The sequence below is a fragment of the Melanotaenia boesemani genome, chromosome 12 (assembly GCF_017639745.1).
Source record: "Melanotaenia boesemani isolate fMelBoe1 chromosome 12, fMelBoe1.pri, whole genome shotgun sequence".
NCBI classification, from domain to species: Eukaryota; Metazoa; Chordata; class Actinopteri; order Atheriniformes; family Melanotaeniidae; genus Melanotaenia; species Melanotaenia boesemani.
Genome location: NC_055693.1, coordinates 22,076,007 through 22,096,450, shown reverse-complemented (window position 1 = coordinate 22,096,450; position 20,444 = coordinate 22,076,007). Strand labels below are relative to the sequence as shown.

Here is a 20,444-nt window from a genome sequence, read left to right as displayed (position 1 = left end):
CATCAATATTCTAGAATGTTGTCAACATTTTAGAATGTAGAAAACATTCTAAATTGACATTGCAGATCAAATCCAAGATTCTTGAATGTCAGTTATCAGAGCCAAATTCTGAAGGGTAGTCATAGTTCAAAACTGATATTTTTGAATGTTGTTCAAAACCAACAATTTACACTGTAATCATAATTGTAGTAATGCCAATCTTGAATCTAGAGGAGATTCTAGAATATAGGTTCAGATACAAACTGATATTTTTGAATGATCTAGAATGGTTTTAATGTTCTAGAATATCTTCACAGATCTAAGCCAGTATACTAGAATGTCGTCATTGATAAAAGCCAAATTCTACAATTTGTCATCATTGCCAACATTTCAGAATGTCAAAAATTCTAGAATGTAGTTGCAGATGAAGGTTGAGATTATAGAATATTGTCAACATTCTAGAATGTAGAAAACACTCATCAAAACAACATCAAAAAGCCTTATGCCATTCACAGCATTATGCATTATAACGTCCTTTGTTTGTCAGGTATCGTGTCCTGGTCCCCTACCCACCTCAGAGTGAGGCAGAGATTGAGCTGCGGGAAGGAGACGTGGTTTTTGTTCATAAGAAGAGAGAAGATGGTTGGTACAAAGGCACCCTGCAGAGGACGGGACAGACTGGGCTGTTTCCTGGCAGCTTCGTTGAGAGCTTCTGAACTGCAAAAAGTGGACGAAAGAAGTCGTCCCTGTTTCTGACTTAAAAACCACACAAGCGCACATACAAGCTAGATGAGCACATGCGGTATGCAGACAGCAGTTGGGCTGAAATTGATTTCCCAGATTTTTGCTGGATTAAAGATCAATCAAATAAAATACAAGTCGAAATCTGCCTTAAAAGATGCTGACATTTACACAAAAGAAAAAAAAACTTCTCTGAATTCCGGTGAATAATTTCATTTTTGTGTTTTAATGTTGAAGCAACACTAAAGTTTTACATCTAATTATATTTGATGAAGCCACAAAACATCTTTTCCGGCAACAGTCTTCAGAAATCCATGTTTGTCCAACTAATTTATACACGTACACAAACTAAATAGGAAAGCTAATCTAAGCCTCAACCAGCCCAGCCACAGAAAGCAGGATAGGTTTTACCTATCACTCATGTTGCAAACAACTGATATTGACTACTGAAGGCACAGACTTCACAGAAAGATCAGCTCTGCCTCCTAGTTCTCCTCAGCATCATCCACCAGCAAACACTAGCACAAAAAGCATTAGCTCTGCTTTTCCACTGAGACCTCAGAACTTGAATCCGGGTGCTTTCTTTGTATGAGAAGTGAAATTTTACAGCCAGGTGATGAGGGAAGTAAGTGAGCCTGCACTCCAGGACCACTGTAAGCACATCTACGTGTCAAATTTGTGGCAATGAGCACATGTTTCTTTTCAACCCAGTATATGTTAAACAATGCATGTAGCATTATTACTTTCTCTTTGTTTTGTTTTCTATGTTGTATTAGGTGTATGTGTTGTCCTGCTGTGATGACCTGTCACAAGGAGCTTAATTTAAAAGCAATGGTGCAACAAGCTAAGTCTAAATTAGGTCCTTCATTTTTCTATTTATGTCTTTAGATAAATGTCTACAACTTTTAACTTATGTTGAATTTGACTTTCATAGATCCCCAAAGCCGGATTAAACTGAAGGCTTGTTGAATGTAAGAAGAAAAGAGGAAATAGAAAGTCACCAAAATATATTTACTGAATTTATTTGTATTTATAAAGATTTTGAACTTTGGTATGAGATTTGAAACAAAAGAAATGCACTTGGTAATATTGTTACAACCTGCCTCTATATTTACATATACAATATTTTAAAAATGCATTTACAAAGGGATTTTCCCTACTGCTTGTTTAAGCCCTCTTAACATGATTTTTCTGTAAGACACAAGCTAGCAAGACAAAATGACTAAATCTTTATCTAGCCTTCCTGCATAATTACAATAATTGTGATATCAAACTACTCTCCTAATCAGTGTGCATCATTGCCTATAAAACCTTAAAATATCACGTAAGCAAATGCTTTGAGGCTAATGACATGAAGATTTCTTAAAGCAACAGGACAAGATTTATTACCAGAAATTGAATTATTTATTTCATAAAGGTTTTTAACCGGAATTAATGTTTCTAAACCTTATCATGACAAATTGCCAACGGTTTTGTCTGACTGTGCCAACAAGCATACACATCCAGTACTCTTGACCAAATGTACAATCAACAGTGCACAGGGATACCTGCAAGTCAAAGAGCAGGAAACAAATGTTCCATCTTACAACTGCCAGCCAGCAGATTTCTGAGTTTACTTCCTGTCACAACAACCTTTTTTGTTTATTTGTTTGCTTGTGAAAACAGAAGCACAGCAACAGTTAGAGCCTGACACACAAGCAAGGCCCAGGAACACAAATGTCTTATTGATACAAACATGATTGTAAGTGTTATTGGTTAAGCAGTGTTAAGGCTCATTGGCTAACTGGACAGGTGCCATATAAGGGAGATGGCAGAAAAACAGCTCTAGTTTTCTTTTAAATATGAATGTTTTTTTTTTTTTTTTCTTTGTTTTTTTTTGCATTTCATCATCATAAACATTTCAAAATTGACCAAACTCACTAAGATCAAAACTGGAAACTTCTTGCTGCAAATAGACTTAGTTCAGAATTAACCACCAATTATTAGATTGTCCAGCAGGATCCTCAAAGATTTGTAGAAAGTAAGCACAAGATGGGATAAAGAGCACAGATTATGTATCGGACTTGAAAGTGGAATATTCTATAAAATCCCATTTCCCTAGATTAGCTTTGTTCACCATGTATATGTATATGTATTTTTTAGCAAAGGAGAAAAGAAGAGGTGGTCTGTTATTTTAAAAACCAAGCAAGATCAGATTATTCATTAAGATGATCTTTTAGATCTGTGAAGTGGAGGGGACCCGCTTCATGGTACTGAAGTTGTCATCAGTCCACTGAAGCAACAGTTTTCAGTTTAGTACCATGTGGACACAGACGCTTTGATTTTAACATATTAAAATGCTTGATCTGTTTCCTCCATTTATATCCATTTATTTACATTATTTTTAAAGCCATAACAGTTGTATAAGTTTCAGTGGCCGTTTTGATTCAGTCAAGCTAAAAGTGGAACTATTGTCATTGAAAAAAAAAGGGAAAGTTAGTGGCAAATTTTGGATATTAGTCATTGGAAACTTTAGTCTAAACAAATCCCTATTTTCCTCTAAAACTTTTCTGTCAAACCTTAGTGCCTACAAATGTCAACACACACAACTACACACTCATGCTATTTGTTTTTGACATGGCAGTGGCCTCTTTGCCACTTCCACTGTGTTATGTCAGTACGACGAGCCTGCTGGATGATTGTCATTGAACTTGACCCGATCCCAGATCAGCTCCGAACAAAAATCCTGTGCAAAGTTCTTGTTTTTCTCAAACCTAAGCACAGTTCCTGGTTTGTGTTTCATTTCCATGAGGTCGATGCTCTGAGGAGAAAGAGTTTACAACAGTCAAAACGTCAGGAATAAAACCACTATACAGTGGTCACTTTAGATGAAACAACTTGAAGTTCCAGTTTTTCAGATGTGTTTTTTTTTTTATCTATATAAAGTGACATAAGCCAGTCATTCACCTCAGCTTCCTGGTTGTAAAATACACGGTGACAGCTCGACGAATGTAATCAAACTCTTCGGAGCAGTGGTAATCCTACTGGGCATGAGCACAACTACACATCTGTACAATGCTCAATTTCCAATTGGACTTTAATGGAATTACCCAGGTCGCCTACTAATTCAGAGTGATTAGTGGCACTCGTATTAGCACACTTGGTCCTTTTCTGGCACCACTCAACAAGGTTGCCGGTTCAGTTCTTGCCCCAAATTGCTTCAAATCTGATGGCTTTTAGCCTTTTTGAGGCCAAACCACTTCTGCTACCTGGGCGCTGTTAACCCTCCTGCCAGGAAGCCTGAGCTCTCACTCTGCCATTTTTAATTAAATGTCAGCCATATTTGTTCTTATGAATATTTGTGTGTGTGCGTGTGTATGTGTGTGTGCGTGAGAGAAAGAGATTATGAAAGAAGACCTCTGTATGTAGCTCTTTACACACAAAAAGGACATTTATTGATACTCATGCCTCACTAGGACTGGGTTGAGTTGGAGACAGTTGGTACAGTGAGTGAAACTGAATAAAAGAATATTATATATAAATATAATTCTATATTGTGCAGAATATTTATAGGCCTTTTGTGCCATTGAAGTCATGCTCTGTGCTGGTCACGTCCAGCGCTCTCTACCATGTGATCATTATACATCGTCTTGTACTGATGACCCGTGGTTGATATGATTGTTTTTTCATGTCAAGTGCATTTTTCGCAATAAACGCCTTTGTTTTAAAATAATTTCCTCTTTTGTTTTTCTTTTTCTATCGGTGTGCTTTGTAATAGAGGTGAAACAGAAAGTGATTGAGAAGAATAGACATTTATGTGCTGTGCTACAAAACAAGCACATCACCTGTATAGCCCATTTGGATTTTAATGGTTTCCCCTTTGGGGATTCATCCTGAGAATCATATCCTGCTCTAATTATAATTATCTTCACCGACAATGTGTTCATTATGAGCTTATGAAGACTTATGAGTACCACTATAGGTATAGATGTCTGAGTATTATTGTCTTTATGAATATAGACATGCTAGCGAAGGATGTCCATTTTCATCCCTCCATCCCCTTCTCTTTATCCTTTCTTATTGCCCTCTTTCTCCTGCTCTCAAGCCAAACACTGACATGGATGAGGTGTGTAATAGGTAATTTCAGACCATTGTTGGCACTCCCCCTTAAATGACAACCTCATTTCTCCAGGAGTCAGGCCTGTCTACAATCATCACCTCCATTTGCATTTAGAGTGACTAGCAAAAGGTGACCAGGTTTTGTGTATGAGAATATGTGCACTTGCCAGCACAGGTGTATAACAGCTTGGGTGTATCTTACATTTACGCCCATTCAGAAAAAAACTTGACTGCTATATTTGAGGTGAGCAAGCAGCTAATTTATTTCTATATATTTTCTATCTGCAGTAGTGAGATAAGATTTCAAAATATGGGCGAAAACACCCAAAGTGGTTAAACATGTATGCTCACACACAAACACGCCTTCTCCATGTTTTGCTTTGGTGAAATGTTTCTCCTCTGGGCGTCCTCTTTCCTGCTTTATACCAGCAAGGTGCCACTGGTTCCTGCAGGGAATCGATCAGCTTTTCTCTGCTTTACACCAGACCTGTCTATCTACCTGTCTGTGTGCCTGCATTTAAGTCACTTGAAGGGCAACAGAGCTAGAGTGTGAGACACTGCAGGGTAACAAAGCTATCAGATAGAACAAGACAGTCTCATTATGAGTGTGTGTGCTTAAATAAACCAAGTGGTAGGTGGGGAAGATGTTAAGCTGCTGCTGCCTTTAAAAGCAAATGGGATGCATGTAATCATCCGCATCATCCATAAAGGGGAAATAAATGTAGAACCAAATGTAGGGCAGCAGAGGAATTCATTTTGAATTTTTGCTACCTTTCAATATTTAAGTTATCTCTTGACTTCATGCATTGAAATGTTTCAGCTCTGAAAAAGCAGACAAGCACAGTGTATCATGGAAAAAATACAAAAAGGTTTATTTAAAAAGAAAGAAAGAAAAATCCCAAATGATACAGTTTGATCCTTAAAGTCGTAGTACAAATGTGGCTGAGATTTTTTCCTGCAAGTCAGTGTGTAGATAGTGTATCTCTAAGTCTTACACAGTTAAGGCACTAACACATTTTTAAACAATAGTATAAGAATCAAGAGTCAGTAAAAGTGAATTAATGTTCGGCTTATTGATCACACATTTCTGGAAACCAGCACCACAGTGTTCTGCTTGATATCTTGTAGTTTACAGTACAAAGAGAAGTGAATACATATATGTAAAAATAGAGTAACACAGAAAAATATCAGCCTTCTCTTCATTTGCCTCCTAAGCAAACACTGACATAATATGATGCATAGTTTTTTTACCCAGCGATTCAGCCAGTTTCAGTTTGTCCCAACAGGAAAAAAACAGAGTAATTTATAGATACATATAAACAAGTTTTAATCCCAAATCAAGTCTCGCACCCATTATACTAGCAAAGTGTTTTGTAAATGTGTAAATGCATTAGAGAGGTCCACAAACCAGTTCTTCCCTCAACGACGACCAATGTGGCTGCTGCAGATTTGAAGGAATAAGAGGAAAAATACCCTTTACTTGTTATTCCGAAGAAGTCTGTGTGAATTAAACCAACAGGAAATGGTAACAGATGAAATTTGAACCCTTTCAGATAAACGCCTCAGTTAAACTATTTAAGCACTATAAGATCACAAATACTGACATGAATATATAATATTTGAGTTTCTATTTAATTTCATTGTTTAAATAAACTGAAGGTTCAGAGGACTAATGTTAACCAATTTCACGTCATATTTTTACTTAAAAGAATATACCCTGCTACCGTTGTTTATAAAATAAATTCTGTATTCAATTACTCCTTGAAGAATGATGAAAACTTGTTCAGTGTTGTTAGATTAATTGTTAATTAACTTATGAAAAACTGGCCTTCTTCACCTTTAGAGCAAATCTGAAAACCACTTTTTTGTGGCATTATTAGAAACCTGGCAGTGTATGAAGAAGCCACGCTATTACTGTACCTGTCCAAGTCATTTGATCTGTAAACAGAAGCTGGTGAGGAGCGTAACTCTCAGTCCGGCAGAGGGTAAAAAGGGGAAGGAGGTACATAGAAAATGACGAAATTTATGAAAGGATAAATACAAAAAACAATACACAAAAAGTCATAAAACCTACACAAGTGATTAAAAACAAGAAGTAAAGTGTACAAAATGATTTTTGGAAATAGTTTTTAAACTTTGGCAAACCAGGCTCACATGCTGCCGGCCTGTGTGTTCTTCGGGTTAGTGTTTGAGACTGGCTGAAGGCAATGTGAACAGTGTCACTGGTTAAACAATTCGTAATGGAGTGTCATGTCCAAAGGTCCTCACATGAAGCCAGAGCTGAAAAACAAAAGAATTGAGATGGATTAAAATGAGCGACTGACAAAACTTCCTGAGCATTCATCAGTTAACAGCAATGTCAACTTAAACCAACACTGTCTCCGTTAAGTCTTCAGATTTCACTAAGCACCTCTGTCGTCTCTGCGGTTGCTGCCGCGTGTTCACTTATCAGAGCGGTAATGTGTTTTTGCACCACATGTCTCAGTTTGCTAAACCCACTGACAACCGCATATTACCCATGACTCAAACTAATTTAACCACCACTGCCAACATAAATAGATAAGAGTATTTCAAATAAACAGTACTGTCCAGAAAGGCCTCTTACTTCTTGCGGTCTTTGTCCTTCTTGCCGTTGGCTGTGAGGCTCTGAGCCTGCAGGAGCTGAGCGGCAGCTCGTCTCTTACTGAAAGAGCTCTGATCGTCATCAAGAAGCCGCTTCTTCTCCTCCAGAGCTGCTTTCTCGTCTGCGTGGAGACGCTTCAGCTGCTCAAAACGGCTCTGCAGCTAAAACAAAAACCCCCCCAAAATAAAGCTTTATTATGAGAACATAATTATTTTTCTTGTGTTGAGCCAGCTTTGTGGTCCCACTTGGCATACCTCTCTCTCGGCGTCCTTCAGTTCAGCTTCCTTCTCCTTCACCCTCTGCACAAAAATTTGCCTCATCTCATCCTCTCTCTTCTGCAGCTCCACCAGGAACTCCTGACGCTTGGCCTCATAAGTCTGCTGCAAACTACATACACACACAATTCTATTTTAATGTCTGTGAACTGTGCATTTTGGATGAAGACGGAAATTAACGAGCGGGCAGCCCACCTGACAGGTTTGCACTCTGGGTCCGTGTCCTTGAACCCCATTTCTTCAAGTTTGCAGCGTCTGTAAAGCTCATAATGGCGCGTATGAGTCTGCTCCCTCAAGTCCTCCATATTGACACAAATGAGCATCTCTCTCAGCTTCACAAAGTCACAGTGATGTTCATTCTCCACTGACAGACAGACAAGCAGATTACAGTGATTTACGCTGAGCTGGCTTCAATAAAAAATGTATTGTTAAACAGACAAATACACTGATCCATAATACCTTGGACAACACCCCATGGATACTGGCGAGCTTTCACCATCTTATTGCCAACGCAGACTTCCTCAGTACTGCCGACTACAGCAAATGGCAAATGACCCTGCAAAAAGGATTTATATCATTTTAAAAAGGGTTAAAACTGTTGTGAAGAGTTGTGCACGTCCTAAGTCACAGGTTTCATTTACATAAACACTTTCAGTTATTCTTCCTCATAATTCAAGAACACAAACACTCCCACCAAATGTGTGGTGGTTTATTTATCTGACGCTAAAAAGAAATCCTAGTTCCAATTCTTAACTTTAACTGGGAAACAAAAAACAGCCGTGTACTAATGAGATTATGTCAATCTGCAACATTTGCATATTGTAATCACTGTAAACTAAGAAGGCCAAAAAAATAAACTACAAAACCTTGGAAAACTTGTACCTAAACTCCTGGATCTTGGTCAAAAAGTGTGCCTATGTGTTTCCTTACATTCATTGTAGTGTTGACTTTGGCCACAGTCTCATCGTCCAGAGGGAACTGGTAGATCTGGACACCATTACTGACCAGCTCACTCATGATCTTGATCTTGAACTTGTGCAGCTCGCTCTTACTGATGGTGTCGGCTTTGGCAATTACTGGGATGATGTTCACCTGCAACAACATGAGATGTGTGTTAGAAATAAGCAGCTTCGTCTTAATCTGCTATCATTATTCATTACAAATATCCAGAGGAGCTAGATAGATACCCTTTTTTGGTATCTCATGCAGCCTGGAAAAAAAAAAAAGTAAAAATAAAAAATATATATATTTTATACTCACTGTTGAAATGGTTCAACATTGAGAATCATCAGTTCACTGAATTTCCCGATAATTCAAGGTACATTACATTACTTTATTAACAATTAGTCCTTACATTAATAACAATGAAATTTTAAATAATAACTTCTACATCAGGCCCTGCGATGGACTAGTGATCTGTCCAGGGTGTACCCTGCCTCTCACCTGCTAAACGCTGGGTTAGGCTCCAGCTTCCCTACGACCCACAATGGACAAAGCGGTAGAGAGAAAGGATGGATGGACCTTCTACCTCAAACAAATTACAGTGGTACTGTAGAGGGTGCGCCTCTCCCTCTGAAACATTTTTTACCCTCATCCTGTTCTGTCTTTTTTTTTTAGACTCTTACATTTTATTTGCACCTATCCATTTAAAGGCACTATTACAATGCATTGCTGTTATAAATTAAACATTGGTTTAAAACAAATAAAAAGGAGCTAAAAGTCTTTGAAGACATAAAAATGTGCAAATCATGTTCTGTATTAGTAAATAGGCTTAATTTGTCATTATTGGTATGATTTCTGAAAGACTGGGACAAGGCTCAAATCAGCTGAAATTACACTTTGTATTTGACGCGTGCTTCAGCAATATAGTTTATAATTCCCATCTTTCCTTTGATACCACTTCAGTTTAGAGTGGATTGAGATTAAGCTAAATCACAGAAAATGATGTTCCAGAACAAGATGTCAGAATTAACTAGCTTTCACTAAATAAATATCTCTGTTCACACTCACTCGCTGAAACAAATACCCATTATGATGTTAACAGGTCTGGGACAGTGGCTACAGTATTAGCTGGTTAATGTCATCAGTTGCACCAGTAAGAAAATTTATAACATTTAACCTAGAAAACTGTTAATTAATAACAACCTGAGCACTCGTAGACACATTAAACACAACTTAATATGTTTGGAAATATATATATTAAAAAAATACCACAATCATCAATATAAATTGAAGATTTATTTTTCTTAATATATAAAAATTATATATCTAAACAGTTTTTATAAACCATGTTATTTCTAGCCCAGCAGCTCAATCTAGTGCCAAGTCCCCTACATTCCTGTCTGTCTTCTTCTTGTACCAAATAGAGGCTTGGAATGAGATGTTGTCACTAGGCGAGCTTCTGGGCCAGACCACACACCCATAGAAGCATGCAGAACACACACTGCAGAACACACTCTGATCCCAGCAGAGAAAACAAAACAATGTTAGGAGATGTGTTCTAACAGCTGTGTGAGTGAGTGACTATCCATCACTGCTGCAGACGCCACAATTGGCTCTTTCTGTGTGTATCCGTACAGTGACACAAAAGGACAACTCAAGTGTGTGTGCGTGAAGTGATTACAGCATTCCACTGCTTCTGCTACTCCTTTCACACGCAAATCCAGGGTTACTGCTACTCCAGGGCAGTGAAACCACACAAACACACAAAAAACACAAAGTCACTACACACAGAGAGCATGGGAAAGTTTCTGACCACTTCAAGAGTTATGGGAGAGGGAAACTGGGGATAGTAAAAAGGCAGATTGTGAACTTGCCCCAGCAGTCACACATTAAAACCAGTACCTCATAGTTTATTATACACAAATTCCCACCGTCTTCTTCAGATACACATCAGTTTTGACTATGTATTTAAGTGTTGTTTACACTAACTACATATCAGTGTTTAAGATTTCACCATTTATCTATTTTTTTTTCTGGGGGGGGTGTAAACATATTTGGCAATACAGAAACTGTGTACTGTACACAGTTCATATTCTGCACTTTTTCATAAGATCACACAATTTCTTGAGTTAAGTGAACTATACAACTACTACAGTTACTACAGTTATATAGTAGTTCTAGAGTAAATAGCAAAAAGTAAACCAAGAGCAAAACAACTTTCCCATCTAAAAAGGTACAGCAAATGAAGCAGCATCTGTAGTTAAAGCTAAGAGGAGATAGTAAGGGAGAAGGTTGGAGTGTCAGAACTTTGCAAAAGCTGAACTTCACTGAATGTCACATTTTTAGATACAGGAAGCTGAAAACAAAATGCAGCCAGAGTCGTATTTTTTCTGAGTTTGTATTGATCTGAAACTAGGCCTGTCGCGATAACACAAATTTTGCGGTGCGATAAATTTTCTCAGAAATTATCGCGATAACCGATAATTTTGCGCAAAGCAATAATGGTAAAACAGTTAGTACCATTGTATTTAAAAAAAAAAAAAACTAAAAAACAAAACTGTGCATCAGTGCTGTTTGTGAAGCTTAAATATCTCCCCTCATCACCGAGTGTCAGACTGATCTATGAGCAGTGAGTGAACCGCGCTGCTACGACACAACGCCTTTTCCACATACGCCGGGACACCAGCCCAAAAGTAATGCAGCCCACTCAGAATCCTTCCACACCTCTCGATAAGCCGATTGATGTGTATTTCAGCGTGAGAAATTGGAGGTTTAGTGCGAGAGCGCAAGCAGCCACTCAAATGCGTGAGTCTCACGGCCAAAGCGTGAGAGTTTGCAGCCCTCTAAACAAATGCGGCATACCGGCTCGCACGGGTTAAGTGCTTCACCACGGTCTCGTGCTGCAGCATGCTGCTGTCAAGTATGACACGAGAGAGATCACTCCGCAAGAAACAAGAGTGTTCAGTCGAGATACTCCGTCGTGAAACCGGCTGTCATACACAGCCTATGGTAAAGTAAGAGGAGAAAAAAAAAAAACAACAATCGCAGCCGGCAAACTTATCGCCCTCATTTTTTTTACTGTGCGTTTAATTGACTTATTGCTTATCGCAACAGGCCTATCTGAAACACCTAAATATATGCTCTCAAACACAGAAAGAAAAGTAATTTTTCCATAACATGTTCCCTTCAAACATTTTACTCCATCTCCAATGTGCTGACAGGCCACCACTTTATTGCTTTTCACTTTAAGACAAGATATTAAACATAAGAGACATTTAATAACCATGTGTTGCACTCAGAAATGTATTTGGGAGAAGAAAAAGCCAAATAAATAAAGTACACGGAGTACTTGTTTTGTCATTGCCATTAGCGGTAGGATGAAATTAGAGAAATACAACATTTGCCCACAGCCTCAAAATTCCTCATCATCCATGCTCTGACCATTTCTAAAACAGAAACCGGCCTTACGCGATAACAAATTTTGCTGTGCGATAAATTTTCTCAGAAATTATTGTGATAAGCAATAATATTGCGCAAAGCTGTCATGTGTTGTCATTTTGAGACCATTTTCAACTAATATAATGACGATGCCATAATAATGCAAGTACACCCTTTCAAAGATCAATAAACTTTGATTTCTAAAGAACATTTTACACTGGAACTGGAAGAAATTTTAAATAACAAAACAAAAACAATAAATAGAATTGGACTCTTAGTCTCATTAACAATGAATGAAAACCAAACAACCAAAAACAATGAGTATGATAGATAGTAAAGTCTTTGTTCTGTAAATAAAACTGCCCTTCAAAAAATTATATTAAAAAATATATTAAACATGGGGCTCAGGCAGGGAAACCCAGTAAAACTGCCAGTTAGTACCATTTATTAAAAAAAAAAGAAAAAACTAGGAAAAAAATATACTGCGCATTGTTGCTGCTTGTGGAGCTGAAATATCTCCCCTCATCACTGCGTGTCAGACTGATCTATGAGCAGTGAGTGAACCTGCGACGCGACGCTGTGTCTTTCCTCATATATGCCGGGACACCGGCCCAAAAGTAATGCGCCGCACTGGGAATCCTCCTGAAGCTCTCAATTAGCCGGCATTGCTCCTGATGCGTATTTCAGCGTGAGAAATCTGAGGTTTAGTGAGAGAGCATGAGAAGCCGCTCAAATGCATGACTCTCATGCCGAGAGTTGGCAGCCCTATAAAACAAATGCGGCATACCGGCTCGTACAGGTTAAGTGCTTCACCACGGTCTCGTGCTGCAGCATGCTGCTGTCAAGTATGACACGAGAGAGATTACTCCGCAAGACAAGAGAGCGTTCAGTCGAGATACTCCATATTGAAACCTGTTGTCATACACAGTCTATGGTAAAGTAAGATAGAAACAAAAAAACAAAACGCTAATTATCACGGCCGACAAACTCATCACGCTCATTTTTTCTTACCGTGCAATTAATTGACTTATTGCTTATCACAACAGGCCTGAACAGAAATAGTGAATTTCTGAATGACAGCTGATAATGATGCGCTGCTCATTTCAGACTGAACACATCTGTGACTAAACAATAGCAGTTAATGGTTTTTTTCAATCATTGGCTCATGTTTATATAATTTAGATCATTCTGAAATTTCGACTAACCTGCCGTCAAAATAGACACAGGGGTACAGGAGGTGATCAATAGATAAGCTTACACGGAGCACTTTTATCTGATCAAATGTCCAGTCAGAATAAATATGCGTCATGTAAACATGTCAGGTGATCCGATCGGCCTCGATCAGAAAAAATTTGCAACCAGATCAAGAGGGGTAGTTTAAACCTTTTCACAAACGGATTATTCTGATTGTTTTGTGATACATGTTGTCTCTGTGCAGGCTTAAACCATGTGGGGTTCGATGACGTAATGAGTTTTTGTTAGCAACTGAAAGAGATAAGGATTATTTAGCATTTCAAAAGGTTCAACATAAAAATAAGAAAGCAATTCTTCTTTTGAACTAGGCGTGTCAAAAGCATTACGATTGTATTACATTTGTCCTTCATATAAATACAACTGATCACTTTATCTAGGAATTATGTAAACATGTTACTTGAAATCTCTAATCAGAATGATTTCAACAAAATATTTTCCATGTTCATGTAGCTACTGCCTTCGGCAGCAGTAAACTGTACGTCACCACTGACTGGTATGTGATGCACTTCCACTTGAATTATGCACTGATTTCATGCATAAGCCTTGTACTGTTACCTAAACACAGCAGCACAGTCAGTGCAACCACATTTTTGGATAATTAGGTTGCAACCCTCCTGTCACAAAAAACAGGATCTATGTGTTTCTGAGAGTTGTCCAGCTAGTATGAGTTTAAGAGAGGGACCTCTGCCCCTCACACACAAGCACAGACAGAGAAATATCTCCTTGATTAAGAGTAGCACAAATACATTACAGATCCAAGTGGGGTAAATTAAAAATAACATTGATAACCTACCATGGACTAAACTACCATGTGGATCAATAATAACAAAAAGGTGTCAACTTCTCCACAGTTACTATACAAAACAACCTAACTACACTAGTTTAATCACTTAAACCTTAAGAATGCCTGAGCCACAAGCCTGTGAGTCATCTCGTACCTTGCTGTCTAGTTTCTTCATGGTGACCAGGTCCAAGGATTTTAGTGAGTGACCTGAAGGGGAGATGAAGTAAAGGCAGGCATGGACTCGTGAGTCATGGTAGTTGTGCAGAGAACGCTTGATCTTTAGCTCCTCCTGTAGGTAACTCTCAAACTGCTTGTCGATGTAGTCCACAACTGGCTGATAGCTAAGACAGACATATGGTGCAGGTCAGTGATTTGGGACCTTTATGACAGATTAAATAACTTCATAAAAAAATTTTTTTTTTAAATTATATATATATATATATATATATATATATATATATATATATATCTTTATGACTTTTGACACAACAGCTCACAAATGTCTTAAGTACCTCTCTTGTTTGTTCATTTGATCTCCAAAGCCCACAGTGTTGACAACAGTGAGGCGTAGTCTGACATTACTCTCCTGCAGGTCATAGGTTTGAGCCCGCAGCTTCACCTGAGGTTCAAAGTGGGATGACTCAAAGTTCTCAAAGTTAGTATTGAATAAAGTATCCATCAGCGTAGACTTGCCAATACCAGTCTCACCTGAAGCAAAAAAGAAAAAAGTTGCATTGCATTTCATTAAAAATCATATATTCAGTAAATGTTCCAAATAAGCACCTACTTTCTTAAAATTCCTTATAATAAAAGTAAGTGAGGTTTAAAAACTAGATCAGTCAAAATATAACCACAACAGACAAACTCAAAATTTAAGAAATTCAGTATGAATTCAGTATTCGTGTTGGATATTAGGGTAATAAAATAAAATCGAGTGTATGCATGCACCCAAAAAAGTAGCAAATGAAAGTTATGTCACAACATGAGCTTATCAGTAGGGATTGTGTTATTTATATATATAAGAAAATGTACCAATGCATAGAATATTGAAGCAGAAGCCCTGGCAGATAGACTTGTTGACCAGCTGATCTGGAAGGCTGTCAAAACCCACGTGGCCAGCCAGGGACAAGGGCCGGACTCCTTTATCCTGTGAAATACATTAAACACACTGAAGGCTACTCTTACGCTGCTGTTACTATGTTATTTCACAAAATAACACACTCATTCTTAAATATGGTGAAAAGATGGTGTTTGTCAAATACAGAATTTTGTTTTTTGCCTGAAAAATCATTAGTGTGATCTTTACAGTTGTTTAAATACTTGATGGTGCAAATATAAAAAAATAAACATCCAAGAATGGTATAACATTTTTCTTTGCATATGTTGCTTCTGTAAATAAATAAGTTAATAGGTTAAATAGGATTTCATTTGTACAAATATTAAACTACAAATTATGAATAACACTTCAAATAGTCCTTGATGAGTGCATAATCTTTTAACAGTGTTCACATAGTCTTCATTTTACCTGCCCCTCCCTGAACTATTGAAACATCTTAAGTTCTTCGGCTACACTAACTACGATTCAACACAAACTGCCGACGTTCAGGAAATTCCTCACGACAGATGTTCCACTTTTCATTAATGTACACTATGGCATGGGAGGAAAATTAATTAAATACATAAATACATACATGTGAATGGCAAATGTGTTTTTAAAAGAATGAAACTGCTTATATGCATTCTACAACTAATATGACCTTTAAAACAAATTAACCCATGACCATCCAACCTGAAACTTGAACCTGAAGCTGGTCTTTTTTCTCTATTCCTATTCCTCGGAGCACATCAGTTTTTTTCCCCCATGAAACTTTTTCCCCGAAAACCAATAATAAAGTGCTAGTGTTGTGCTAATACAAGTTAAGCTAGCGTTCTTTGGTGAAAACTGTAACGACTCTCTTCAAAATAAAAAGCTAAATATAAAAGAAAAAACTGTCACATATATGTCTCGGTGAATGGCTACAATGTAGAAGTCGTGCATCGATTTTACTTTCAGATTTTTATTTAACTTAAAGTTTTGGAACTAGCGGTGGCTAACTAATGATAGCCACGGACACTCCCTGCTCAACTGTCATTTATAAACCACGAGAGGAAAAAAGCGTACCGGCTGCCGTGCTACATCCGAAGAGGCCATAACTTTAGACAGAAGGTAACACTACAAATCAATTCTGAAGTATTTAAATAAAAATGACAAAACAAAGAACTTTTTTCTTTCCCCAAGAGTCCCCAAGAACGTCTGCGCTTCTACCGTCGACGACTAGACAGACGAGTCCATTCCAGAAAACACTGTGGGAATGAGGGTAAATATTTGGTTTATAAAATTACTCACAGTGGTCACTTTTGTAAAATAGTAAAGAAGACGATAACATAGTAATATTTAGTCTTTTTAAAAATAAACATACTTTAATTATTTAGAAAATAGCAAGTAATGATGGGAATATATCGTCTTTAAACAACTCGTCACCCCTTTTTGTATAATGGCATAGCGCAAATTAATTTAGCCCGTTCTTGAGTTGTATTGTGAACCTTCAGGAAAGTTGGACATTTTAATGGATCACTAATCGCTGTTCCTAATTTTGGGACGTATTACCTTAAAAAATCACAAATCGAAAGATACTTTGGAGCATTTTCTAAAGTGCATTTGCTAACTTGCACAGTTCAGAGGACAAGAAAAAACAGGACCAGAGGTTTGCTAAATATTTTGTAACCTAGCCAATTCATGTCACTTTGTTTGCGTTATGCATGCTGGCCATTTAATTTGCCAGTTTCAGTAGACTAAAAGCAAGCTTTGGTTATTATATCATATAATTTTCAAACATATACCGTAAGTTTAGTTTTCACATCACATACATGGGCTATTTCCAGTCATTGTTGGAAGTCCGAGTTTTTTTGGAGCACACAAATGCAACATGGTTCTTGTATAGGTAAGTAGTTCTGTATGGTTGCTTCAGAGACGACGCGCGCGACCCCTATCTGCCAAAGCACGACACAGACAGGTCTTCCCAATGGAGGAGAGGAGGAGGAGGCCGGAAAAGATGCTGTCATCAGTCGCTGCACCGACTTAAGTGAATGAGCATGACCTTAAGTGTATTTCGAAATGCTAATTTGTAGCTATTAATATTATTAATTTGAGTCATCTGTGTTCATGATGGCGTCCCAGTGCACGGAGCAAGCCGTGCAGGATTTTCTGCGGGAGAGAGGAGGGAGGGTCCAACAGATGGAGCTGATCGATCATTTCATTTCACTTGGGGAGTGTAATGACCAGTCAAACGAAGGCGTGGATCGCGAGGTGCTGAAACGCATTGTTGACAGCGTGGGTTTCTTGAAGGTGGAGAACGGTGTGAAATTTGTTTGTTTAGACGCTGAAGGTAGCGTGGGATCAGTGATGCGTACGGACACAGACGGACACAATCACGCGGAGTGCAACGGTAACATCCAAGTGACGCTAGACGATGAATATTTTAATGGCAATCCTGATAACGGAGACCAAACAGGTGAGTAAAAACGCGCCTATTGTGAGGATTTTAATCTTTGCATGATTTGTTTTTCACATGTATATATGGGGTTCCTGTGTCTAGTCAGTTGTATAACACAATCAATTGTTTGGCTTTCACAATTCTTAAAGGGTATTATATAATTTATTTGGGAAAGCTGGCAGTAAATGCTAAAAGAAAGAACATAGTAATTGTTTTGTATTGCAGGACAATAACCCAAAAAGGTTAATATGCAGGATATTGTGGCATATGTGTGAAGATTATACAACAACCTCTGCTTCTTAACAAACTCAACTGAACTTGACTATAATGACAGAGATATGTTTCACAATTCTTCAGGTGCACCAAGTCCACCCTGTGCCAGCTTGGACAATGATAAACACTCAAATGGTAATGAACAACCTGCAGCCCTGTTCCAGAGCAAAACCAGCTCGGGGACTCCTACCACCACCGCTGGAGGGGAGGTGAGGCTTAGGGACAGGAGGAGGCGAGAATCTGCCCCAGTTATTGGGATCCAAGATCTGGATCAGGCTCACTCTGCTGGATCCCACAACCAGCAGATAAGAGGGGCACGCAGGATCTCCAAGGGATCCCAGCGGGCCATACTGACAAGCTGCCTATCTGAAGACAGCGCATTGGAGGGACTGGAGTCTATTGGGGATATCAGCACACCAAAAGGAAGCCGCAGGAACTTCATAGAGTTGATGATGAGCAGTTCTCCTCAGGTAGGAATTGTGGAGACACTGTTAAGTGGAACATAAACAATGTAAACTAATCTAAAGAGTAAACTTCTGCATGTTCTGCTTCTCACAGGTTCGGAGGTCCTTGATCAGCCGTGGCTCACGCATCCGAGACTCAGTGAGAAGCGACGGCGACTCAACGTCACTGCTCTCCTCCAACACCGATGAGGATTGTCCCTCGGTAACCCTGGACCCACTAGAGCATGAGTGGATGCTTTGCGCCTCAGATGGCCTGTGGGAGAGTCTGCAGCCCCTGCTTTCAGTGGAACCGAGTCTTGTGACCAAAAGAGACTTTGTGACAGGCTTCACCTGTCTCCACTGGGCAGCCAAACAGGGCAAAGCCGAACTCCTTTCCCAGCTGCTGGCCTTTGCTAAGGAGAACACTATACCTGTGAATGTAAACGTGAGATCAAGTGCTGGGTACACACCGCTACACCTGGCTGCTATGCATGGGCACACACAGGTGGGCTGCAGGGAATGTGGTGTCATGTGTTGCACCTGCTCAGTAAAGCAGCTTGTAAATATTACCAATCATTCATTTTTAAGCCCTTTTTACAAAAGAAATTAACATAGCTATTATTTCCTGTGGAATTAGAAGGAACCAAATCAATAAGAGTAAATTAATAAAGTTTCAGCGAGGCATTCCCAAAAATTTTTTGTTTATATTTTTTAAGGAAAGGGAAATTAATTGAATCTTCAGACTTAAAAACAATCAACAATTTTAACACTTATTTATTGTTGATTTGTGTTTTTTTTTTCGGTCACTGAAAATTATTAGTGAAAGTAATTATTCCAGTTTGAGTTTAAGACAGGGATGTCCAATTCCAGACCTACAATTCCTGGTTGTAGATCAGGAATCTCAAACTCTGGTCCTTGAGACCCACTGTCCTAGAGGTTACAGATGTTTCCCTGCTTCAACACACCTGATTGAAATGAATGAATCAGGCTGGTGCAGAACTTCACAAACTATTTGGTCGATCCATCCATTAGATGTCATTTGAAACAGGTGTATTGGAGCAGAGAGACATCTAAAACCTGCAGGATAGTGGCTCTTGAGAACTGGAACTGGCATAGAACTTAGCATAAAAGATAGCATAAAAGATAAACAGAGTTTGTCTTGATTTTTACATCATATTCACATTTTTATTAAATATTACTATAGTAGCCACTAAAAACACTATGAAACAAGATCCAGGCCCTGACATTTAAATGTGATGTGCTGGGATTTTCAGGTGGTTCGTGTGCTGCTGTCAGACTGGGAAGCAGACCCTGAGGCTCGAGATTACAGCGGGAGGCGAGCCATCCAGTACCTGCCACCGCTTTTGGTCACTGACCTGCAGCAGGAGGGAGTGGTCACCTCACCAGGAGCAGAGTCGGACACAGAAAATGGCAGCAGCAAAGGGCGTGGTTGGAGGTTTCCCAAAGTTCTCCAGGGCAACCTTAACCCACTCCGGCTACTGAACTCACCAGCAGAGACAGCAGACGACTCACCAGGCTCTGGGAAGAGCAAGGGGGGCTTGCAAAGGAAGTCGTCCCTCAGCCGGCTGAACGCTCGGCTGCATCGAGGGCGCCACCGAGCTCAGATCATCCACAGCACTTCCTTCAGGGACACGGATGAGGTGGGAAGAGGAGAGGAACTACCCAGCAGTCCTATCCGAACCAGGCCACTTTCCAACTTGTTTGGCTGAACTTAAACCTGCGTTTGACACGATTTAATTCAATGAATACCTACGTTTATAATCTGACAGGTGAGATATTTTTATTGCAGAAACTAATAGTACTTATTATAAAAAACTGAGTTGATTTTGGAGTTTTTCTATAGTAGGACTTTACATAAATAACCGCAAATCAATGCTTTTCTAAAGCTCTAATTCACTTTGGTTCTAAATGCAGTTTGGATTTTGTTAAATATACAGGGCAGGACACAATACACTCAGCATTTTAAATATCACTTGAATTCACAGACTGAAAGCTCCACTACTTCTGTGTTTTCCAGTGAGGGGTTTTCCTGTATATTTA

At 38.8% G+C, this 20,444-nt stretch overlaps 3 protein-coding genes across 7 annotated transcripts in view; 2 read left to right on the top strand and 1 right to left on the bottom strand.

Moving 5' to 3' along the window:
- LOC121649996 (E3 ubiquitin-protein ligase SH3RF3-like) overlaps nucleotides 1-4,432 on the top strand; it is a 123,566-nt gene extending 119,134 nt beyond the window's left edge. For all 5 annotated transcript variants that reach the window (XM_042001189.1, XM_042001188.1, XM_042001191.1 and 2 more), the window contains one exon: nucleotides 527-4,432. In XM_042001189.1, the coding sequence (XP_041857123.1) occupies nucleotides 527-695 (169 nt within the window). In that variant the 3' untranslated portion in view covers nucleotides 696-4,432. The remainder of the gene's footprint in view (nucleotides 1-526) is intronic.
- A 1,234-nt stretch (nucleotides 4,433-5,666) lies between these two features.
- sept10 (septin 10) lies at nucleotides 5,667-16,459 on the bottom strand. The gene is made up of 10 exons (XM_042001193.1): nucleotides 16,296-16,459; nucleotides 15,167-15,281; nucleotides 14,647-14,842; nucleotides 14,289-14,475; nucleotides 8,647-8,808; nucleotides 8,176-8,272; nucleotides 7,912-8,080; nucleotides 7,696-7,828; nucleotides 7,424-7,602; nucleotides 5,667-7,098 (listed from the first exon to the last, which is right to left on the bottom strand). The coding sequence occupies exons 1-10, from the start codon at nucleotides 16,323-16,325 to the stop codon at nucleotides 7,083-7,085; spliced, it is 1,284 nt and encodes a 427-aa protein (XP_041857127.1). The 5' UTR covers nucleotides 16,326-16,459; the 3' UTR covers nucleotides 5,667-7,082.
- Nucleotides 16,460-17,144: 685 nt separating this feature from the next.
- On the top strand, nucleotides 17,145-20,408 carry sowahca (sosondowah ankyrin repeat domain family Ca). The gene is made up of 4 exons (XM_042002137.1): nucleotides 17,145-17,685; nucleotides 18,025-18,410; nucleotides 18,499-18,888; nucleotides 19,658-20,408. The coding sequence occupies exons 1-4, from the start codon at nucleotides 17,337-17,339 to the stop codon at nucleotides 20,111-20,113; spliced, it is 1,581 nt and encodes a 526-aa protein (XP_041858071.1). The 5' UTR covers nucleotides 17,145-17,336; the 3' UTR covers nucleotides 20,114-20,408.
- The last annotated feature ends 36 nt before the right edge of the window (nucleotides 20,409-20,444 follow it).

Excerpts from the sequence above, each read along its gene's own strand:
- sowahca (XM_042002137.1), top strand. The coding sequence starts at position 17,337 with ATGATGGCGTCCCAGTGCACGGAGCAAGCCGTGCAGGATTTTCTGCGG. Across the intron at positions 17,686-18,024 it reads TGATAACGGAGACCAAACAG|GTGCACCAAGTCCACCCTGT; the intron begins GTGAGTAAAAAC and ends ACAATTCTTCAG. Across the intron at positions 18,889-19,657 it reads CTATGCATGGGCACACACAG|GTGGTTCGTGTGCTGCTGTC; the intron begins GTGGGCTGCAGG and ends TGGGATTTTCAG.
- sept10 (XM_042001193.1), bottom strand. The coding sequence starts at position 16,325 with ATGGCCTCTTCGGATGTAGCACGGCAGCCG. Across the intron at positions 14,843-15,166 it reads CTTCAATATTCTATGCATTG|GTGAGACTGGTATTGGCAAG; the intron begins GTACATTTTCTT and ends TTTTTGCTTCAG. Across the intron at positions 7,829-7,911 it reads CCAGAGTGCAAACCTGTCAG|TTTGCAGCAGACTTATGAGG; the intron begins GTGGGCTGCCCG and ends GTGTGTATGTAG.